At 37.0% G+C, this 22,103-nt stretch overlaps 3 protein-coding genes across 3 annotated transcripts; 2 read left to right on the forward strand and 1 right to left on the reverse strand.

Moving 5' to 3' along the window:
- Positions 1–2,212: 2,212 nt before the first annotated feature.
- Positions 2,213–8,955, forward strand: LOC125209163 (probable serine/threonine-protein kinase SIS8). The gene is made up of 14 exons (XM_048108771.1): positions 2,213–2,339; positions 3,399–3,777; positions 4,404–4,607; positions 4,704–4,895; positions 5,045–5,301; positions 5,646–5,735; positions 6,285–6,450; positions 6,790–7,096; positions 7,167–7,290; positions 7,399–7,418; positions 7,500–7,656; positions 8,014–8,302; positions 8,412–8,484; positions 8,552–8,955. The coding sequence occupies exons 2-14, from the start codon at positions 3,532–3,534 to the stop codon at positions 8,632–8,634; spliced, it is 2,208 nt and encodes a 735-aa protein (XP_047964728.1). The 5' UTR covers positions 2,213–2,339; positions 3,399–3,531; the 3' UTR covers positions 8,635–8,955.
- Positions 8,956–8,971: 16 nt separating this feature from the next.
- Positions 8,972–10,547, reverse strand: LOC125213886 (peroxisome biogenesis protein 7-like). Its single transcript, XM_048114668.1, has 2 exons — positions 9,960–10,547; positions 8,972–9,634 (listed from the first exon to the last, which is right to left on the reverse strand). The coding sequence occupies exons 1-2, from the start codon at positions 10,495–10,497 to the stop codon at positions 9,228–9,230; spliced, it is 945 nt and encodes a 314-aa protein (XP_047970625.1). The 5' UTR covers positions 10,498–10,547; the 3' UTR covers positions 8,972–9,227.
- A 6,236-nt stretch (positions 10,548–16,783) lies between these two features.
- Positions 16,784–21,742, forward strand: LOC125210980 (pre-mRNA-splicing factor SYF1-like). Its single transcript, XM_048110644.1, has 5 exons — positions 16,784–18,455; positions 19,384–19,568; positions 19,663–19,833; positions 20,642–21,094; positions 21,181–21,742. The coding sequence occupies exons 1-5, from the start codon at positions 16,976–16,978 to the stop codon at positions 21,619–21,621; spliced, it is 2,730 nt and encodes a 909-aa protein (XP_047966601.1). The 5' UTR covers positions 16,784–16,975; the 3' UTR covers positions 21,622–21,742.
- The last annotated feature ends 361 nt before the right edge of the window (positions 21,743–22,103 follow it).

Raw genomic sequence — 22,103 nt, forward strand, 5'->3', positions numbered from 1 at the left:
CCTGCTACCTTTAATCTCATTCCAACCTCTGATATTTCTCAAATCTTCTGTTGATGAAGCAATTGAGAGTCCAAACCTTGGGCACCAACTCCTAATCCACAAGTGAAGGCGCATAATTAACATTTTCTTCTCGAAGTCTCAATTTAGTTCAAAACCTTGAAAAATTATTTTACTCCGAAAAAAATAAATCAACCATGATATCACGTAGAACAAGAAGATCCGCAACTTTCTGTCAAACTTGCTGAAAGAAGCGCCCAACCAAGAAAGGAAGCATGCTATTGGTTCTCTGGGTAAGCAAAAGGATAAATTCCACCTGTTGCAACAATAGTACCAAAGACTACTAGAAAGAAACTCTGCAGCTGAAGAAAATGTGTTCTAAGATCTCCGATTCCTCCAGAAAGTGCATCGATTATTTGATCAAGCTTCTAGTTAATTGGTAATTAAAATAAATATGAGCATATTATATGGTCACAAGTCATGACTCAAAACCATCAAATGGAAATATAGACTTTTAAACCTCAAGATGGTTTGAATAATAGGGAGTAGTATTATGATATTATCATCTGCATTGTACTTATCGAATCAATTAGTGGGACAATATTAGTCGGAAAGATACTGAATCTCAGCACGAATATCGAAATGCATTATCATATGAGATTCTTTAATTTCACACATATGTTTCATTATATTTATTGCTTTTCAGAAATATAGCTTCAGCGTTCAGTGTTGTCAAATGTCTATAATTGCTGAGCCATAAATTTGACGCTAGAAGCCAAAATGACTGTTAATAGATGTGAAGTATTTTTGGTGTCAACGTCACCAAAAATAGTTGCACACCTATAAGCAATTAAAACTAGAGATATATATGTTGACACAAAATAATTTAAGGAATAGTTTTTCTAGAATAAACAATGTATAGTCTGAAACGAAAAATACTACTCCACTAATATTATATGATATATTTATAAATTAAGCTATTTCCTTTTAGATTATAAATATTTTACTAATAATAATTATGTATAATATTGATATCTCCGAAATTTTTTAATATACTCAATAAATTTATGATGTATACCATTTAAAGTTGAGATGCCAAGTTATAAGTTATATCCATGCACAACTGTATGATAATATGGGCCATATGGCCGAATATATAAACTATAAACATAATTTAAATTGTTGGGGACCAAAAACCCCAGGCCCAAATACAATAATTTTTGTTTTTTGTTTTAAAATAAACCATGTAAACTTTAAATGTTCAATTTGACTTCAGTAAATACTATTAATTAATACATTAATATAATTATACCCTCAATTAATTCAGAGGAATAATGAGAAAAAAATAGAGAATGCTTGTGATAAATGATTTGTAAAAAACATGTTGTACTTGTACTTAGTATTCTTTCAAATTTAGGGATTTAAAACGTACAAAATCATTTCCTGAAATCTAATTTAAAGTTCATCCAGTTTAAAATTTTACAATAAAATTAAGATAGTGATAAATGTACATAGATAAACTTTTTTTGAAATTTTAGATTAAAAATTAATCAATTATAAATTTTATCACAAATTATTCACATCATTTTCTCGTTATAGACAAGCTCAAATAATGCTATGGTCCAATTAATTGTCTGTCGAGGCTATATCGTGGGATGTTTGATTTTATTGAAAATTTTAAGATATTTGTCGTTTATTATAAATACTTTTTGAAATGTTTGAATATAAATATATAATGAATTTAATCTATTTATTACTCTGCCGTCACATATTTATTGAACTATATTATTTTCCGAAATAAGTAAGTCACGTTTCTATTATGGTAAGAGCTAGCCATTTCAATCTGCATTTATCCTCTTCACTTACTCAATAAATATGTTCACTTGTCGTGTTTATCGATCCGAAATAAACATCTTTTTGTATATTTTATTCAAATAAAATTTATCCGAATCCTTTGTTTTGACCTTTTAATCATTTAGTGCATGACCAAAATTTCTAAATGAGAACTAATAATATAATTTCATTTATCTTTGATTTTGGTGACTCTAAACCGGACACGCTGTATTAGTTAGAAATTTAGAATGTGCGCTCCACACGCCGTTGGTTTGAACGCCCCTTTTCGAATTAAAAATTCACAAAATTAAACCACGCCAGGAGTCGTTGACGTTTATTATTTATATTAATAAATTAAATCTACAGGGATGAACTAAATCAATCCAACTCCATTGATTTTGTTTTAATAATGACGCCAACGTAGAAGCAGAGTTTAACGCCGCTTCTCTCAGATTCAGATTGCCATGATTCCGCTGATCATTCTCAGATTCACGGCAACAGATCTTCCGGTAACTCTCCCTCATCATTATTTGCCGTTGTTTCTTCCGTTTCCAACTTTTGTTGACGCGAATTCGTTAATACACTGCTGCATGATTGATTATTTGTTCCTTTCTACATGCTTCCGGATGAGCGGATGAGGAGGTTTTGTTTCATTGATTAATTGGAAAATGAATTTTAATTCGCTAATACACTGCTGCTATCTTCTTCTTTACTTTTAGTGCAAATTTTTGGATTTCTTATTGACTGATTGGTTTCCTGTTTGAAGATCAAGTTAAGTTCTCTCTATTGATTATTGAGTTTGTAACGAGAATGAGATTTTTCCCTTCCTCTCATTGTCATATCCACTCCTTTGCTATTTTTGATTTTTTAATTGATCAATGAATCCAGTCCTTCCTTATTTTTCTTTAGTTTTTAGTTTTTACTTTGTTCTCTTGTTTGTGAGACCGCTGCTGTTTGATGGATATGTTGGAAAGTAGATTATATCATTGGTTATCACAATGCATCCTGTTGGCTAGTGAAGGATAAGTTCGAGGCTTGGAGCAAGTTTTTATTCTCATGTTTTGGGAATTGGTTACAAAATCTGTACAAGGAAAGCCTAGTTTTGAAACTAAAGGAAAAATCAAGTACCGTAGCGGAAAAACAAAGATAGAAAATGTGTTGCCTAAGCTAGAAAAGTTAGTTAGCAGTGAATCTGCCATGTTGGAAGGTTAACGTGCTCCTCCGTTTTAGTTCACATTGGTGCTGCTTAAGATGAAAGGAATGGACACGCATCAGCTATAAAATCTGTCAGGAAAATTTGTTTTTATATATTGAAATATTTGTGGATAACATGATTTTCAGATTCATTTTCATTTCAAACATTTTTACACTGGTGGAAAAAAGGTGACCCTGAAAATGTTTTTATTTTATATACCATCTTCATTGTGCTCCATTTTTTGGGAGGATATGAGAGATTTGTTAAAAAATGCTATTTGGTTCATTCTGTTATAAAATGCATTAAATAAACACTGTGAAAATAATTTAACCGTCTGAGCTTGCTCATTTCCCCCCTCTTTTTCAAGTTGTAGATTCTTTGTTCTACACGCAAATCATAGACAAGCTGTTTATGAACATTTTGTGGAGCAGAGTTTGCGTTTGCTATGACGCTTATGCATGTTGCATGTTGCCAAACATGATATTATATTTTGAGTGGAAGAATACATGGAGGAGACAACGGACGATACTAGACTGGTGGAAGGATCAGTTCATAATGCCCAGTGGTGGCCGTCAGGTCTTATTGATAAACTGCGAGTAATTTCTCTGGCTTCTCCAGATGAAACCTCAAGTTCTAAATCAAAATGTCAGCTTGACTGTGGGAGCCCAGCCCTTCATTTAGCATCACAGATTTTGTGGGACACTGGGAAGCTAGCAGAACCAATTCCGGATGGTTTCTACTTCGTCTATCCAGTAAGTGTTTTTTAAATTTTTAAAGTGTGCTTAATTTTTTGTATGCTAATTCGGAAATATATTCTCCTTTTTAATGAAATTCTCCCAGGATTGTTTACCTCTTTGTATGACTAACACCAAGTATATGTTGCTATTAATGTAATATATCTCTTTCAAATCTGCATAACAGGGAAGGATAATCGACATTAAACTATTTCAATCTTAAGAACACAGCAATTTCTGAAAATAATAGCATTGTTGTAGAGAAATATTGCGTGAAAGCTCTGGGTTCTAAGTTCTAACAAAGTTTCAGTCATAACCCTATATTATAGTCTAATAGTTCTATTCATGCTTACCAACTCAGGGTTTTCTTTATTAAGGAATTTTGTGTTAGCTTACATTTTGGAACTTGTATATTGGGCATGATGGAATAATTTAACAAACTGTTCTTCTTTTTCATTCTATGACATGGAGGCCCTTTGTGTTTTATTGATAAAGGAATGTCTACTACTATTTCATACTCTTCATGCTAATGACTGGATTTACCTTCTCTTCTAAACCAGGCATTACCTTTAAATGGCAAGGGGTATTGCAAACCAACTTAATTGTGGCTATCTTGGTTACTTATGATTCCTCTTATTTTTTAGGAAAGAAGATTCAAGGAGCTTTTTGATACTATTCCCTCCATAGATGAGCTCCAGGCTTTGGATGCTGATGGGCTCAGGCCCAATGTTATTCTTGTTGATGCACGTAAAGATAAGAAGCTTTCTATGTTAAAGCAGCTAGCTGTCACATTGGTGAGGGGACTCAATCCAAATCCTGCCGCCATAATCAAGAAGTTAGCTGGATTGGTGTGCAATTCTTTGAGTTCCTTTTTACCGTAGTTTTTTCTTTGAGGTAGCTTCATGAAATTAAGTTTTTTGAATATTTTATTAACACCTCTAAAGGTCTGTGATTTCTTCAAAAGACCCAAATTGGAACCCGACCATGTGAGGGGCGCACTTGAAGCGGTCTCTCATGCATTGGACAGTCAAGGTATCCATATGCTGGGCCATGTAAAGCATGGATCTTGCCATTCCAAAGCTATCTTATTCAAAGTTCTTGCTGACACTGTTGGCCTGGAATGTATGCTTATGGTGGTAAGGTGCCAACCTCTTTTGAGGCGAGCAATGAGTTTTATATTTATCATACCATCAGCAGCTGCTTATCTTCCTAGTGTTTGCCATAGCTGAATTTGTTCTGCATAAACAACTCCTCATTTTGTGTTTGTGTTTCCCACTTCTTCCAGGGTTTAGATAGAGAAGGGGTAATACAGCGATCAGACGCGTATAGGCACATGTCTGCCATAGTTGTTTTAAATTCTATTGAATATTTGGTTGATCTTGCACGTAGCCCTGGGAAATTGGTGCCATGCTCAGCTAAGGCAGTCCTTCTCTCTCATCTCTCTGCTGGTGAGAGTGATTCTGCTGAAAATGATTCATATGATTCACCTATTGAACCAAATAGTCCAGTGCGTGCATTTTCAGATCAAACAGAAGTTGAAGGGTAAGAATAAATGTTTTGGATCCAGTTTGTGTTGTTCTTAACTTGAACTTTAAATAAAATCTCTTTGTACTGAGCCTTAAACCTTTTAGCATTACACCCTTTCCCCTGATACTGCTGGAATATAGTGCTTTCAGCTTTTATACATGTTGGGAAGTTGTTTAACAATCCAAATCTCAGAACTGATAATCTGATCCTTGTTGCGTGCATCTATTTTTATTTCCCACTGAGAAAATAATGTGTACCATGCATGGAAACTTTTACTGTGTCGTTATCCAACTAAAATAATATTCATGCAATCATGTGATTAGTTTGGGTGAGGTTACTAAATACCTGTTCTTGTCCAGATTATCCCACAGTGAACCAAATGTAGCAAATTCCTTTTGGAGGCGTAGTCGAAAGAAAACAATAGCTGAACAAAGGACTGCAAGTTCAAGGTCTTGTAACTTTTCTAAACTGTATCTTAATTCTTAAAATATTTAGTATAGGGGATAGAAATTGTATGACAATTGTACCATGTGAAGAGCCAAACCTACTTTATCAGTGAAGATGGAATGGCTATATGGTAATCGACCCGCACACGAGCAATATGACTCTAATTATTAGATGCCATTTGACTTCCAGAACAAAGTTCCCCATGAGATTTATGAAGGTTGATATTATAATGATGAGGTAGAAAATAAATTATTGCATGAATTGTGGCTAAATTCTGATCATTGCAGAACTTGATGTGAACTTTCTTGGATGCTTGGCTGAATATGTTCATGAAAAATGTCATATTGAAAATTATGACTGTTGTTATGCATCTATTACTGTATATCTACTTGTGTGCTCTTCTTGAAAGAAGTGCTTATCCTTTTAGTCATTCATGTGAGTTCTGTCTGTAGCAAGGCTCTCTGCTTTCTATTTCAGAAACCTCTCCGCACGGTTTAAAAAGATATCTTCTTTACTTAGCATTTTATAGTTTAAGTGTTGCATTGTTAATGATGCGATTCTGCATGGGAATGTCTTACATGGTCATCAAAGTTTGAATTCAGGGCTGTTCGTGAGATGAGTGAAACACTCAAACGAAATCGTCATCCAGAGGAACAAGTAGCTTCGTCTTATAGTTGTTCCGCGAGTGAACAAGAAGACTACTCAGACCGAGGAAGTGTACGAACCTTTACCTTTTTCTATTCCTTTACACTAGTTAGTGTAATTCACCCAGTAAATAGTTGGTGATAAAAGAGTTATAAGGCAATTTATCTGCAGTGACTAAATTTTCTTTATTTTTAGTTTGATTTATTGCAAAAATATTAAAAACTATGATCTTACAAAATGATGGTAGAATACTTACTCCTCGTGCTTTCCATTTTCATGCCTTAGTTTCTTACCTATGGTCAGTTTTGCCTTTAATAGACTTGTCGCTTTATGCATGAATATGTATACATGCCTGCTATTCATCTTCAATCTCTATGGATTTTTTGTATTATGGTCATCATTCCTTTCCAGGTGTCAAGGTTCAATCCGGACGCACATGATGGGTTATATGGTCAAAAGCCTTTGGCATGTAAACTTCCCCTGAATCTGAAACAATTACACTCTCACAAGGCAGTCTCTATGCCTTCTTCTCCTCAGAGGTTTTCCAGGAAAGCTTCTCTTATGAGTGACACACCAGAAAATTTTGCGAATCCTGATATGATGTCAACATTCAGTAAAGTGCTTGAATCGTCAAAGTTCCTGAACCAGCCACTGCTACCCTTTGAAGAATGGAATATTGATTTTTCTGAGATAACTATCGGAGCTCGTGTAGGAATTGGTAAGTATGTTCTTGTATAGTATGATCACTTGCAATTCAAGACTATTTTATCTTCTTCCTTGTGTATTAGGATTCTTTGGTGAAGTTTTTCGTGGCACGTGGAATGGGTTAGAGGTTGCTATTAAAGTATTTCTTGAGCAAGATCCGACTGCTGAGAATATTGAAGACTTCTGCAATGAGATATCTATCTTGAGGTAAATATTTGCTGTACCTCTGATGTTAGAGTGTGTAATGATAATGATTTTAATTTGATGGGAATATGGCTTATTCAGTTTCCTAATGATTCCTTTTCTATCCTGCAGCCGGATTCGCCACCCAAATGGTAATCTCCCTGCTTAAATCACAGTTTCTTCCTCTGCTGTCAAATGTTTGTTAGAAAAAGCATATTATCTTCTTAATGCAGTTATATTATTCCTTGGTGCGTGCACAACACCTCCGCGCCTGTCCCTAGTTACTGAATTTATGGAAATGAGTTCACTGTATTACTTAATCCATGCAAGTGCGCTGAAAAAGAAGCTGAGCTGGCAAAGGAGACTCAAAATGCTTGTTGATATATGCAGGTGTCTTGCTGAATATAGCATCTTTGTTTCATTTTCTTACCTCGTGCTTACAACATTTGGCTTATTGGAATATAGCATCTTCATCAGAGCAAAAATAAGACCACAAAGGCTTGATTCTGTGCACATTCTGTTCGGGCTTTTCCATTATGTTGTATGTTTTGTCGATTCTAATGTTAGGTGGTATCTATAATGTCAAATAAGATTGTGAACGAATTGGATGATGAGTTTTATTTATCTGGTATCATTTGGTTCACGAGCAATGACAAATACTTATGTTTTTCAGTTTATATGTTTCACTTGGTTGATTCTTCTTCCTTTTGCCACTAATTTTGGTCCATTCTTTCCTGGGCTGTGCAGGGGATTATCAAGCATCCATCGAATGAACGTGGTACACCGTGATCTGAAAAGTGCGAACTGCCTCGTGAACAAGCATTGGGTGGTGAAGATATGCGATTTTGGACTTTCGCGGAAACTGATCACCACGCCGATGAAAGACTCTTCCTCAGCTGGAACGCCAGAATGGATGGCACCAGAACTTATTCGCAACGAGCCCTTCACAGAGAAATGCGACATCTTCAGCCTGGGCGTCATAATGTGGGAGCTCTGCACACTCAAAAGACCATGGGAAGGCATACCATCTGTACAGGTAAAAATCTCACCATACAGCAACTATCACACAAACAAAACTCCATTCATTTATAGCAAGCCAAAGAGGGTCACACATAATGCACATTTGTTGTTGTCCTGACGAGCAGGTAGTTTATGCCGTCGGCAACGACAGGCAGACGCTTGAAATCCCAGAAGGCCCTCTGGGCAAGCTCATAGCAGGTATATTACTTAAAGCTGTGTTCCTTTGAGAGAGAGTTGCAAATTTTATTATCTTCTACATCTTCAGATTGCTGGGCTGAACCAGATGAACGACCAAACTGTCACGAGATCCTCTCGCGCCTACAAGAATGCGAGCTCTTATTGTGCTAATATATACAACTCTCTATTCATTTATTTCGATTGATACATTACTGCGCCTTTCCTCTGCAACAATTGCACATACAAGGTATGGATGGGCATTGCTGATAGTGAGAATTACAAATATGGGCCGATAATTGGAAAATGTGGGGTAAATTAGCATTCTTTTGTAGTGCTAATCGTCACTGGAATGTCAATTTTCTTGACAGAATGTAGACTATGATCTGATACAATTGTATGGAATGAAACTAAGCAAAATGTTTGCATAACAACACTTTTTGAGAAACTTGCTGAACTTACAGTTGCTTCTTTTTATATAAAGCAGTAGAGACATGACAAGAACTACACGTTCAACAAAAAACTGTGAAAGGTAACATATTTCCTTCAAGTATGACTGGAATTCCATACATATGAGCATGTTGGGTCTGCTACATTATTCAAGAATCGAATTTATCGTTCTGTTCTCAACCATCACACTGCATTTCATCGTATGATGTGTAAACGTAAAAGGCTAAGAACAAGTACAACAATGAAGAGGAGACCCTGCAATCTGTTTCTTTATACACCGAGAGATGGAAGGAAGAACAAGAAAAGCACACCCTGTATTATGGCGCCCTAGGGTCCGTTCCATGTTGCCAAACGTATACAAGCTCGTCCCAGCCAGTGCTCGCCAAGAGCCCCTCAACAAGCACGCTCATATCAACACCAACTGCAAACTCTGTGTGGTGATCGTACCTCCCAATGAGTGCATCCTCGACCATATAATCCCATAGGCACACGCTCATGTCGTACGAACAAGACGCTATCATGCTCGCCCTGTGGGGAGAGAACTTCACCTTCCTCACTGCGTAACCATGCCCGTTTAGCACAGCTAGAGGCACTCTATAGTTCCTCACATCCCAAACTTTAATCGATTTATCCACCGACGCAGTTGCAATGATGCAGTCATCGTATTTATTCCAATCACACGCCAGGATTTCAAATTCGTGAGCAGGAAGAATCATTGTAGAGCCTGGGAAAAAAATTCAGAGATCAGTAAAATTAGGGGGGATTGAGCAATTTTCTTTGAATTTGTTCAACAACTGAAAACCTAATCCATGAATTCCAGCTCAATTCAAATCAATACTGAAATTAGGCAGGTTGATACTTCATCTGAAACCTAAATTTCATAATTTCTGGTAAAATAGGGGCGATTAAGCAATTTTAGTTGATTTGTTCAACAAATGAAAACCTAAACCACAAAGACCAGCTCAAATTCGCAATCAATATTGAAATTGGACAGGTTGATACTTCATCTAAAACCTAAATTGCATAATTTCTGGTGAAATTGAGCTAACCTGGTTCTCGCACATCCCAAATGCGAGCGGTGCAATCACCGGAAGCGGAAGCGAATACATCGGCGTGCCTAGGGTTCCACGCGGCGGCGTACACGCAATAAGCGTGCTCCTTGAAAGTCCTCACGCTCGCCGGCCGATCCACGGTCCACAATTTCACGGTATCATCCCACGACGCACTCAGAAATGAATCCTTCCTGACGGTGTTGAAATCGACGCCGTGGCATTCGCGAGCGTGCTCGTGGAGCGATCGGATCGGATTGGCCGCCGCCGGCAGCGAGAGGTCGTAGATCTTCAGCGAGCCATCGGCGACTGCAGCGACGATGAGCGAGTCGTGCGATTCCGACCAGCAGACGTCGTAGACTCCGTCGGCTGTGTCGAAGGCGGCGCGCTCGGTGATGGTGGGGCCGAGCTGGAGGACGTGGACCCGGCCGTTGCCGAGTATGCCGAAATTCTGCGCGGTGGCGACGGCGACCTGGTTCTCGTAGAACGGGCTGAATTTGACGGAGTAGCCGTTGAACGGCGTCTTGAAAACTGGCATTTCTCCGCGGCGGAGATTGGGGTTTTTCCGGTGCTGGATTGGATTATCTCGAGTGGTGTGACTAACGCCCAATTATTCGACAACACTAACTCCAGCTTCTGCAGTTAATATCTCTGCAGTTTCCTCCAGTTAGAGAGCCATCTTAGCTGAGACTTAACTTGGGTTTGGGCTTATTTGGGTTCAGACTCTATTTGGGCTTGGGCTGAACCAAAAATGTGTATGCCTTACTAGGCCAATATTGGGTATTTCTTTTTCGATATCGTCTACAAATTATACTCCCTCAAAACTTATTTTTAACTTGGATATTAATAAATTGTTTGATTTTTTTAAAAATATTAAATGAAAAATTAGTGAAATATGAATTTTATTTTTATATATTAATGTTACAATATAATGTGAGTGTTTTTTATATAGTCGAGTACCACACTCGACTATATAATAAAATGGAAAAAGGTCAGATGGTCAATGGAGCTTCAAATTGTGGACGTCCGGGATAGTAAAATGAATTATTGTTTTGTGGATGGAATGGAGTACAAGAAAGTTAAGCTACACTATAAATATACCACGATACTATAGCTCAGTGGTACTCATCGCGTTTATAAGGTCAATAGACTAGAGATGAATCTCAAGCTACACTATAAATACACTATGTGATAAAACTCAATCTATTGACGAGATGATGCACAGTTCAGTTACTAAGATATTCTTTTACCAAATGAATTATAAATTCAAATCATTGTGAATATTTGAATAAGGAAAAAATATCAGTTTATAAGCTGTTTCAATTTAATAGTATTTGAATATCTCAATGTATAAGTTTTTACTTTGTTATTGTCATTCCGGTCACAATATTTGTATTTCATAGGCACTATCCCAGTGCAGAGATTTCAATGTAATTTGTTAAGATCGAGAATCCAACTATCCAAGTTTGCAAGAAAGGCATAATGCAGTTTTTAAAGGAAAATAGTTCAGGAAAGCAAGCCCCTTTGCTCAATGTCCCTCTCTGCGACTCAATTTCTAATTCCACTTGCTCCATTTTATAAGTATTCAGTTACATTATTTTAATAGATATTGAAGGGTCCTACATCTCTACTTATTTTATTTCTATTTTAATAAATGGATTAATTCACAACTATGTACTACAGATGCCTGGCTAATATTGATTTGGATTTATTCACTTATTTCTAGAGAATATGTCAAAAGAGTTGGTGGAGTCGGCCAACAGAGCCAAACAGAAACTTATGAACGTGATCGGATAGTTTTTCTTGAAAAAATTAATAAAATTTAAGATATAAAGTTAAGATTCAGACACCCCATGACATGACCTCAAAAAATTCTAATGATACCATAACTAATTAGTGTTGGTTTTCTTAAACCTAATCATCCACAAGCTAGTAGATTGAGTAATACTTTCCCTCACATTATAGTTGAGTATTTTTTTTTTTCAAAAAACAATATTCTATTTTCTTTTATTTATTTTATTCTTTTGTCATTTAGATATATTTTTTTATCTCATATTTTATTTTCTCTCTACTTGTAAACATCATTTAAATGATTTTAAGGAAGATTAAGATTTAGATAGAGAGCATGACACTCTCCAAAATGGACCCCTCTCATCCATCCTTCACATGCTTCCCACTAACATGTACATTTCTACCATTAAATGATATGGGTCCTCCAACTCCATTAGACCATATATATAATACACCCACAAATTATTTTATTATTTAGGATATTAATCAAATCATAAACTATTTCGTTTCTATCTAATTTGCTAGTGACCTTTTCTTTTTGTCCTTGGCCCACGGGGTGATATACATCAAATCAGTTATATCTAACTAAATTCTTTGGATAGTCTGTCATTAATAAAAAAGAACCATTTTTACGAGTCATCATCTTGCTTTTGGATTTCTTTATATGAGGTTAAGTTGAAAAGACTAATGGATAGAGCTTCGCTATAATTTTAAGAAAAAGTTGGTATTTTTGCTAGGTAAGAAGAATTAGATGCCCAACTTGGATCATGGTTTAACATTTGTCTAGAATATTATTCTTGGAGGGGGTGTAGTAAATCAAAATCAATATTTAAAATAATTAATGAGGGTTTAATTTCTTGAAATTGTTAGGCTTGTTTATTTGGTTAGGGATTTCTTATATAGCTAGTGAAAATATAAATGGTAGAAGTGTTCTACCAAAGATTAAAAATGGATCTTGGATTGGATTAATGTTATGACAAACTTCACCAAATTGGGTTAATAAGACAAGTAAATATCACACAAGTCAAATATAATTAGCACTTCCCAAAACTAAATAAAGTTTTAAAAGTCTATCTATCATATCCCTCACTTTCCAATGAAAACCACAATCCACATGACCTTTTCCTACCTTGTGGATATTGGAAGATCACAAATCCTCTCAAAAGAATGAGCCATGAAAAACAGCATAAGGTGCTGCATTTCGTGCATTCTGCCGTGCGGGGCCCTCGACGTGATCCGTATCGTCCACACCAACGGCCACGTGGAGGAAATCAGCGGCGCCGTGACGGCCGCCGAGATCATGAAACTGCACCCCAAGCACGTCCTGAAGAAGCCGTCGTCTCCCTCGGCGGCCGACGGCATGTGCCCCAAAATAATCGTGGTTCCGCCCGACGCGCAGCTCCAGCGCGGCAAGATTTACTTCCTCATGCCCCTCTTCTCCTGGAAAAAATATAAACCGGCCTCATTCGGAAAATATAAAACACGAGGACTAGTTGGAGTAATATTTTATAGTCGCTAAGTAATGCTTTATAAAAGTAGCTAGAATAGTTAAAATTATTATAGTTCCCTAGAAAGTATTGCATTTTTAATGAGAAGTATTATCTTTCACGAAAAAAGTATTATTACATTTAAATTAAAGCAGTATTACCTTTTAAGTTAAAAAATATTATTCTCTACTTTGAGTGTAAGTATTATTCCCTTAATGAGCATTGCATTTTAAAGATATTAAGTGTATATAGTCCATGAAACATATCTTAGTTGAAGTATATTACTCTCTCAATAAAAAAAGGTTCACTTTTTATTTTAAAAGTACTAAGTATAATAAAAGTGAATTGCATTAATTCAACAAAAAGTGTGTTATACTATGATTCTCCTTAAATAGGCAGTGTTTTTTATTTCCTTTATTTTTAATTATAGCAAAACTTTTTGAGGTAGCCATTAGCCAACTTCGACCATTTGCATTTTGATTAGTACCTACTCTAACATGGTCCACCCATATATATCTATATATCGAATAAAAGCATCATTATTTATCATAAAGCCAACGATATATAGATTTTGAAAATCGAAACAAACCATTATTACATAGTGTAAACTGTCCAAGTAAAATTGTTCATCAGATTTCATTCTTATATGTAAGTTAAATAAGCTTTATGTCTGATACCATTAGAAGTTGTGATTTGTGAATAACTTTTACTAATAATAATGGTACCTCATCTTCTACTAATTTATTCCATCCACGTAAATAAAACTAATATGTAAATCGACTATATCTTTTATCACCCACTTTCCTTCATAGTATTTCATAAAATCTTTGTTGAACTCAAATGAGACTCCTAATGAAGAATGGAGAGAGTATTATATTGATCAAGATTAGACTTTAAAAAAAATATTAAAAAATATACTTTTAGGCTATTTATACTAGTAATAGGAGATTTTGTATAGCAATTTTAAAAAATTAATTAAAATGAAACTCCTAATCACGAAAGAGAATATTATAATTAAATAGGAGATTTTGCATAATAATTTATAAAGATACTGTGAGAGAAAATTAATTAAAAAATAAGATGATGAGAGCTAAGTTGGCGGTAAGAGAGGGAGAGAGACGAGTGAGGGAATGGAATAGGAAAGGAAAGTAATGTAATTGTTATCATATAAATGTTCAAAAACTCAATAAATAGTTATCTAAAAATATTACTCCCTATTGTACTTGTTTCACACTCTTTCTATAATCTGAGATAGAACAGTTTGAAAACTTAAAAATGACTTTATGTTCGACTCATTCAAATTACATTTGTTGGAAATTTTAGAGTGGACTCTTATTTGGGTTGTGTTATTTGTTAAGCCCAGATGTTTTTTAATTGGGTTGAGCCCAATAACTTACCTTCTATCATCGGATGCTGCCACGTGCCCTCCTCTTGGATCTAGCTTTGCAGCCGTTGGATGCGGGTTGTTGGTGTTAAGTGAGAGATGGCTATGCGCCGTTTCACTCACTGTTCTCTCATCTCTCTACTACTATGTGACTCAGGCGTCTCTCTTTCTCTCTTCTTCCTCGGATGAACTTCCGGCCATCTCTTGGTGATCTTCGATGGTTCTTTGAGTGGTAGATCGTTGTGAGTCTGGTGTAGGCAATTTCTTCGATTGCTTGTTTAGGGTGGAACTAGGGTTTGTGAAAACTCGAAGGCCGTGTGTGGAGATTTGTTCGGAGGAACTTGATCTCGGTGCGAGGGTTTCTCCGGTGGAGGTATTGGTGGTCGAGGGTTAACTCTATCCAATCCATTGATGCTCCTTGGGTCTTGTTCGGAAGAATAGATCCGTGTTGTTGTGGCGGGTTCGAGCCAAGATACTTTGATCTTTTGTTCTTGTTCTCTCGTTATCGTTGGTTTCTTGTGTTTAGATCCGAGAGGATCTTTCCTAGTGTTACTAACTTGTGTATTGAGTGTGCGGGTTGAAGCGATTACGAGTGAGGCTAAGTTGATAGCTTCAAGACCTTGTAATAGTTAGAACTAGATTCTTTGTAATCTCGTTGTATTACTTGTGTAAAATCAGCCGCGTGGTGAGAGTTTGGTGAGCTTTCTTGTACAAGAACAAAGAGGTCTCGATAATTAGTGAATTTAGACTAACTGATCCCTGCAACATTAAACAAAATTATCAAATACGGTCTTAGTAATACGGTCTTAGTAACACTATTTTATACTATATTATTTTATGATGTGGCATTTGCTTGTATGCTACTGCCATTTAATCAACTTGAATTTTGAGCTTCTGTAAACATAAAAAATTGCACAAAGCTAACTCAACAAAGTGGTATTAAAGGCTGCCTATGTTTTCTATTTAATTTGCACAGAGAAATAGTCTTCTTATTCAATTACGACGCACATATAAATATATATTCACACACACAGATTGCAGAGTAGAGGTAAACACCAAGTAGATATATAGATGTGATCAAATGCAAACTCTAAATATTGTACAAACTCCAAACTATGATCTGGACCGTTAGAAAATATCAACAGATCATGAAATAATAGCAACAAAAAATGTCAACACAATGTCAACGATTGATGTTGTGTTGAAATTGTGTTGACATTGTATTGATATTGTATTGATATCAGAATCTTGAAATTTTATACTGTTGACATTACGTTGATATTGTGTTGAAAAAGTTTGGAGTTTGTACAATATATGGGTTTGCATTTTATCACTACCCTATATATATATATATTCTGTATTATATAGAGAGGTTGCAGTAGGATCAGTTGAGTTGAATGGCAGCGGCGTATGTGAGGCCGGCCTTCCAATCCGCAGCGATCACACTTGAAAGCTGCACCCACTTCGCCTCTGCATTTGCAGTGGCCACAATCTGGAGTCGTAAGCTTATCGCTGCTCCCAACGGTGGGCTCAAGCCTGGAATTTAGTACTAATAGCTTTGCCGCCATTGCTTTTGCTTCCTTGCTTCCGACATTCTCAACACTGCACTAATTGTGGAAGATAATATATTTAACTACACTATTTTTTCAATTAAGCAATTTGGAAATGTTTTAATTGTGTTTTTTAGTCTGATTCAAACAATGATGATAAAATTAGGTACGCACGTTAGCAATAACGGTTTTTTGAATTGGGAGTGGTAAAAAATGCGAGGGGAAATTGAGAATGTGACATCAAATTAGAGATGATTATAATCTATAATGATCGATATACTATTGACTAAATTTACGTACTTTATTTTTTAAAACTACTACTATCATTTTTACTTTTTTTAGAGAAAGAGATTTGACAAGTTCAAAAACGATCAAAATAAACCCACCACATACCCATTTGATTAATTTGGTGACCCAAGCCCAAGTGTGGTCATTTTATTTAACACGTCATTTAACACACAAGCCCATTTCAGTTACTCATTAAAGTTTAGCCGGCCATTTTTCTAATCTTATAAAGGGCAAAAGCGGCGCCGTTTCAAGGCACAGCACGGTGCTGTGATTTCTCTCCTCTGCAGAGCCCTTGTTAAAGCGTGAGTTATTATTAAATCTCACTCCTACAATTAAAATACACCTTTCAAAAGGGGCAAAATCCCAATCGCCCAAACCCTAGAAACACCAGTCTACCGGCGCATCCTCCCTCTTCTCCGCCTCGCCGAGTTTAGAAGCTCCCTGCTCAATTTCGCGGCGGCGGCCAATTCCTACGCTCCTCCACTCTCGCTATTCCAGCCCCAAACTTGCTCAAGCATGTCGATTGCTCAGGATCTCTATCCCACCGAAGAGGACTACCTCTACGAAGAAGAGGTACTTCGAAACCCTAACAATCTCAAATTGTGGTGGCGATACCTAATCGCGAAGAGCGACGCGCCGTTCAAGAAGCGCGCCATTATCTACGAGCGAGCTCTCAAGGCCTTGCCCGGAAGCTACAAGCTGTGGCACGCCTATCTCCGCGAGCGCCTCGAGATCGTGAGGAATCTACCGATTACTCACTCGCAGTATCAGACGCTGAACAACACTTTCGAGCGAGCCCTCGCCACGATGCACAAGATGCCCCGCATTTGGACTATGTTTTTGCAGTCTCTGACGCATCAGAAGCTGATTACTCGGACGCGGCGCACGTTCGACCGTGCATTGTGCGCGCTGCCGGTTACTCAGCACGACCGAATCTGGGAGTGTTATCTGGTGTTCGTGTCGCAGAGGGGCGTGCCGATAGATACGTCGCTGAGGGTGTACAAGAGGTACCTGAAGTATGATCCAAGTCATATTGAGGATTTTATTGAGTTCTTGGTCAATTCGCAGTTGTGGCAGGAGGCTGCGGAGAGGTTGGCTGGGGTTTTAAATGACGACCAGTTTTACTCTATAAAGGGGAAGACAAAACATAGGCTATGGTTGGAATTGTGTGATTTGTTGACTCAGCATGCCACTGAGATATCGGGATTGAATGTGGATGCGATAATTAGAGGGGGGATTAGGAAGTTTACGGATGAAGTGGGGAGACTGTGGACTTCATTGGCTGATTATTATATTAGGAGACAGCTTCTTGAGAAGGCCAGAGATATCTTTGAGGAAGGTATGACGACTGTAGTCACAGTGAGGGATTTCAGTGTTATTTTTGATGCATATTCACAATTTGAGGACAGTGTGTTGTCAATTAAGATGGACAATATGGATGACAGTGATGAAGAAGATGGGAATGAGGATGCCATAGAGGAGGATGATGAGGAGGATGATAGGTTGGATATTGAGAAGTTGAGGAAGAAGATCAGCTGTTTTTGGTTGAAGGATGACAAGGATGTGGATTTGCGGTTGGCGAGATATGAGCATCTGATGGACAGGAGGCCGGAGTTAGCTAACAGTGTGCTTTTGAGGCAGAATCCTCACAATGTGGAGCAGTGGCATCGGAGAGTTAAGCTTTTTGAAGGGAATCCCACAAAACAAATTTTGACTTACACAGAAGCTGTGAGGACCGTGGATCCCATGAAGGCTGTTGGGAAACCCCATACTCTGTGGGTTGCATTTGCTAAGTTGTATGAGACTCATGGAGATGTTTCAAATGCCCGGGTGATTTTTGATAAGGCTGTGCAGGTTAATTACAAGGCTGTCGATCATCTAGCAAGCATTTGGTGTGAATGGGCTGAGATGGAGCTCAGACACAAAAATTTAAAGGGTGCACTGGAACTGATGAGGCGTGCTACTGCTGAACCATCTGTCGAGGTCAAGAGGAGAGGTACGATTTTTAGTTCCTCCCAACACACACAGATACCTTCTTCCTTTATTCATGTGTGAGGATCTTTTATACTCATGAAGTTGAAATTAAGTTATACAGTACTATGTTTTAGAAAATCTTTATGACTTCCGAGTAAACTTCTGTGCTGTGCTGTTTTGGTGAGTCTAGTGCTGAAGTGGGTCAAGTGACATGGAAGTCACAGTTTTATAGACAAAATTGATCATGGTCCATGATAATGATGTAGCTATATTATTTGGTATAAATGTAAGCTGGAGGGACACTTGTAATTTCAAGTGCATCTTTTGCTATCGTCATTGCCAGTTGGTTAAATCTATCACTTCTAGATTCGAAGAAATTCATAGAGCAAGAGTAGCATGTTTATTTTAATGACTCCCCTACCAAGAACCTTTTGTGACCATTTTGTTTCTCTAGATTACTCTTCACAATTATGAGCATGTGTTCCTGGCTAGTCTTTATATCTTGTTTTCTAGTGAGTGTTGCACGAATCAGAATTTATAATATTCTACCCTGCCCGCAAAAGCTTGAAAGTTGAAATACATAACTTCCTTCCTGCAAGTGTACTGAAGACCAATTTTAGTAAAAGGTGGATAAATTTCTCAAGTTACTTTGCTAGCAAATTAGCTAGTTTATTAACAGAAGCACTGCAAGTTCAATTAAAGTCTGCTAGTTTGTTTTATCTTTCTCCATTTGCTTATCTTGACTTTCACATATTCATAATTTATTCAAAATGATTTTATGGATTATGAATGTAAGAGTTAAAAAATACTCCATCAATTTTAATTATTTTTCTTTGCACCAGGCCGTGCTTTTTTAGGCAAATCTAAGCTGTAATTCTTACACTTTCTCTATAATCAATTGATATAATTGGAATTGAATTTGAATGCTTATTCTGCTTACCCTTTTATAGTTGCTGCTGATGGAAATGAACCAGTGCAAATGAAGGTTCATAAATCCCTTAAACTTTGGACATTTTATGTGGATTTGGAGGAAAGCTTGGGTACCTTGGAGTCAACTCGTGTAGTTTATGAGAAAATATTGGATCTAAGAATTGCTACTCCCCAGATTATCATAAATTATGCAATGCTTCTAGAAGTAAGTGCTAATCCTAATCCTCTGGTAGTAGTAGTTCTCTCACTCCTTTCTCCAATTCGCTAGATTGAGAAATAACTCTCGTGTCATTTTCCAGGAACACAAGTACTTTGAAGACTCATTTAAAGTTTATGAGAGAGGTGTAAAAATATTTAAGTACCCGCATGTGAAAGATATATGGGTCACATATCTTTCCAAATTCGTTAAGAGATATGGAAAATCAAAGCTGGAACGAGCTAGGGAGATATTTGAGAAGGCAGTTGAAGAGGTATGTTGATTCCTCATGTGCTATAGATTGGAGACATGTAGACGATTTATCCTGCTGTTTTGCAATTCTTTTGATTATCTGTGCTATAAACTGCAAAACAGTTTTCAGGCAGTGCCATGATTTGCTACACGATTTGTTGGTGGCCTTATAACTTGCTTTGCTGACAAGTTTCGTCAGTCTTCATTGACCAGTTCATATCTGCTTTGAGAATGCAGTGGCTGAAGCTTATGAGCTCTTTCACAAATTTGAGGTTATCCCCACTTTTTGGGCCAAAAAGTAAAGGGAAAAAAAGAAAAATCTTATGTTAGAAAACTTAGTCATTGTAATGTATAACACTGTGATTGCTTAAAATATTAAGCTCTAAAAACATCTTATAGTTCTTTAGAGCTTAGCATAAACATTTTATAACTCTTAAATAAGCTTCTTGCTAAACATCTTAGCATAATGGTTTAGAAAATAATCTGTTTCTTTCTTTAATTGAAACTAATTGTAACTGAGGGATTTTGCGGACATTCTCTGTGTTGAAGCATAGAAGTTTTTGTAGTGTTTTCGTCTTGAGTCACTGGGAAACTCCTCTTACTTCATTCTATAGATGTTGGTCATCATAGTGTTGTTTTTGTTATGCCCTGTTACTGATTTGTGTATTATGGCCGGCCTTGGGTTATGTAAAGCTTTGCATGCTTTTGTTCAAATAGCCTGTGTTAATCCTCGATCAGCATCCTTGTGTGTGAATGCACAAGCTTGTGCATAGTTTTTTTTTTATACCTTCACTGATGCTGATTGATTAAATAAATTTTCCCTTGATTAGGCTCCTGCAGAATCAGTGAAACCCCTGTATCTTCAATACGCCAAATTGGAGGAAGACTATGGTCTGGCCAAAAGAGCAATGCGGGTGTATGATCAGGCTACAAAAGCTGTCCCACCTAATGAGAAGTTGGGCATGTATGAGATATATATTACCAGGGCAGCTGACATATTCGGATTACCAAAAACTAGGGAGATTTATGAGCAAGCTATTGAATCACGACTGCCAGACAAGGATGTAAAGGTCATGTGTTTGAGATATGCTGAACTCGAGAAGAATCTTGGTGAAATCGATCGTGCTCGTGCATTATACAAGCATGCATCACAGTTTGCTAATCCAAAATCTGATCCTGACTTCTGGAAAAAGTGGCATGAATTTGAAGTACAGCATGGAAACGAGGATACATATCGGGAGATGCGCAGAATCATGAGAAGTGTTGATGCTAGCTATAGCCAGGTAAAATACCAATGTTACAGGTTGCATGCTGCTCTGTTTTTTTCTTCTTCTGGAAATGTTTTCCCTTAACCATTGTCTATTTGCAGACGCACTTTATCCTACCGGAGTATCTGATGCAAAAGGACCAGATGCAGACCCTTGACGAAGCTAAGGATGTTCTCAAGAAGGCAGGCGTTGCTGAGGACGAAATGGCTGCACTTGAGAGGCAATTACTGCCCACTACCAATGAAACCAGTGCTAAAGATGGTGGTAGACGATTAGGATTCGTGAGTGCTGGTTTGCAGCAAAATGGAGAGACTACAGCAAATACAGAGGATATCGAGCTTCCAGAAGATAGTGATCCCGAAGATGAGGAGAAGGTTGAGATCGCACAGAAAGAAATTCCAGATGCAGTGTTTGGAGGATTGGTGCGGAAGAGAGACGAAGCAGACGAGAAGGGTAAAGAAGCAACTGATACGGAAAACAAAGAGAACGATGGCCATCTAGGTGCCTTGGAGAGAATCAAACGAATGAGACGAGGCGCCTAGATTCATCTATTTGAAGTTATTGTATACATGAAATGGAATTTTGTTGAATTTTGTTGATGTATCTTACTTCAAATATTGTCTATGTGAAATTCAAGTATGCTTCTTTCCTTTTGGGATCTCATAACCCTGACTTCCATATATAAATGGAGTATATGTAAAACCTTTTATTGTGCAAGGTTTAAAAATGAGTTAAATAGTGTAATCATGTTTGGAGCTTGAAACACGATAACTGATTTATGAGTATGATCTCATTTGGATCTTACACTAACCAAATTATCCTCATCTCATTTATAATTTGTATGACTATAAGACTATTAACAACTTATAAACTTAATATGATCGACCATCACTAAATGTAATTGTTTCGAAGTCAATAGATATTGATGCTCAAATGTCCGATGAGTATCATTTACGTTGTTCAATTTTTGTCTTATTGCACTACTATTTTCAACTTTCAAGGGTATATTCTACAACCAAATTGA

Source organism: Salvia hispanica, chromosome 3, assembly GCF_023119035.1.
Source record: "Salvia hispanica cultivar TCC Black 2014 chromosome 3, UniMelb_Shisp_WGS_1.0, whole genome shotgun sequence".
Lineage (NCBI taxonomy): Eukaryota > Viridiplantae > Streptophyta > Magnoliopsida > Lamiales > Lamiaceae > Salvia > Salvia hispanica.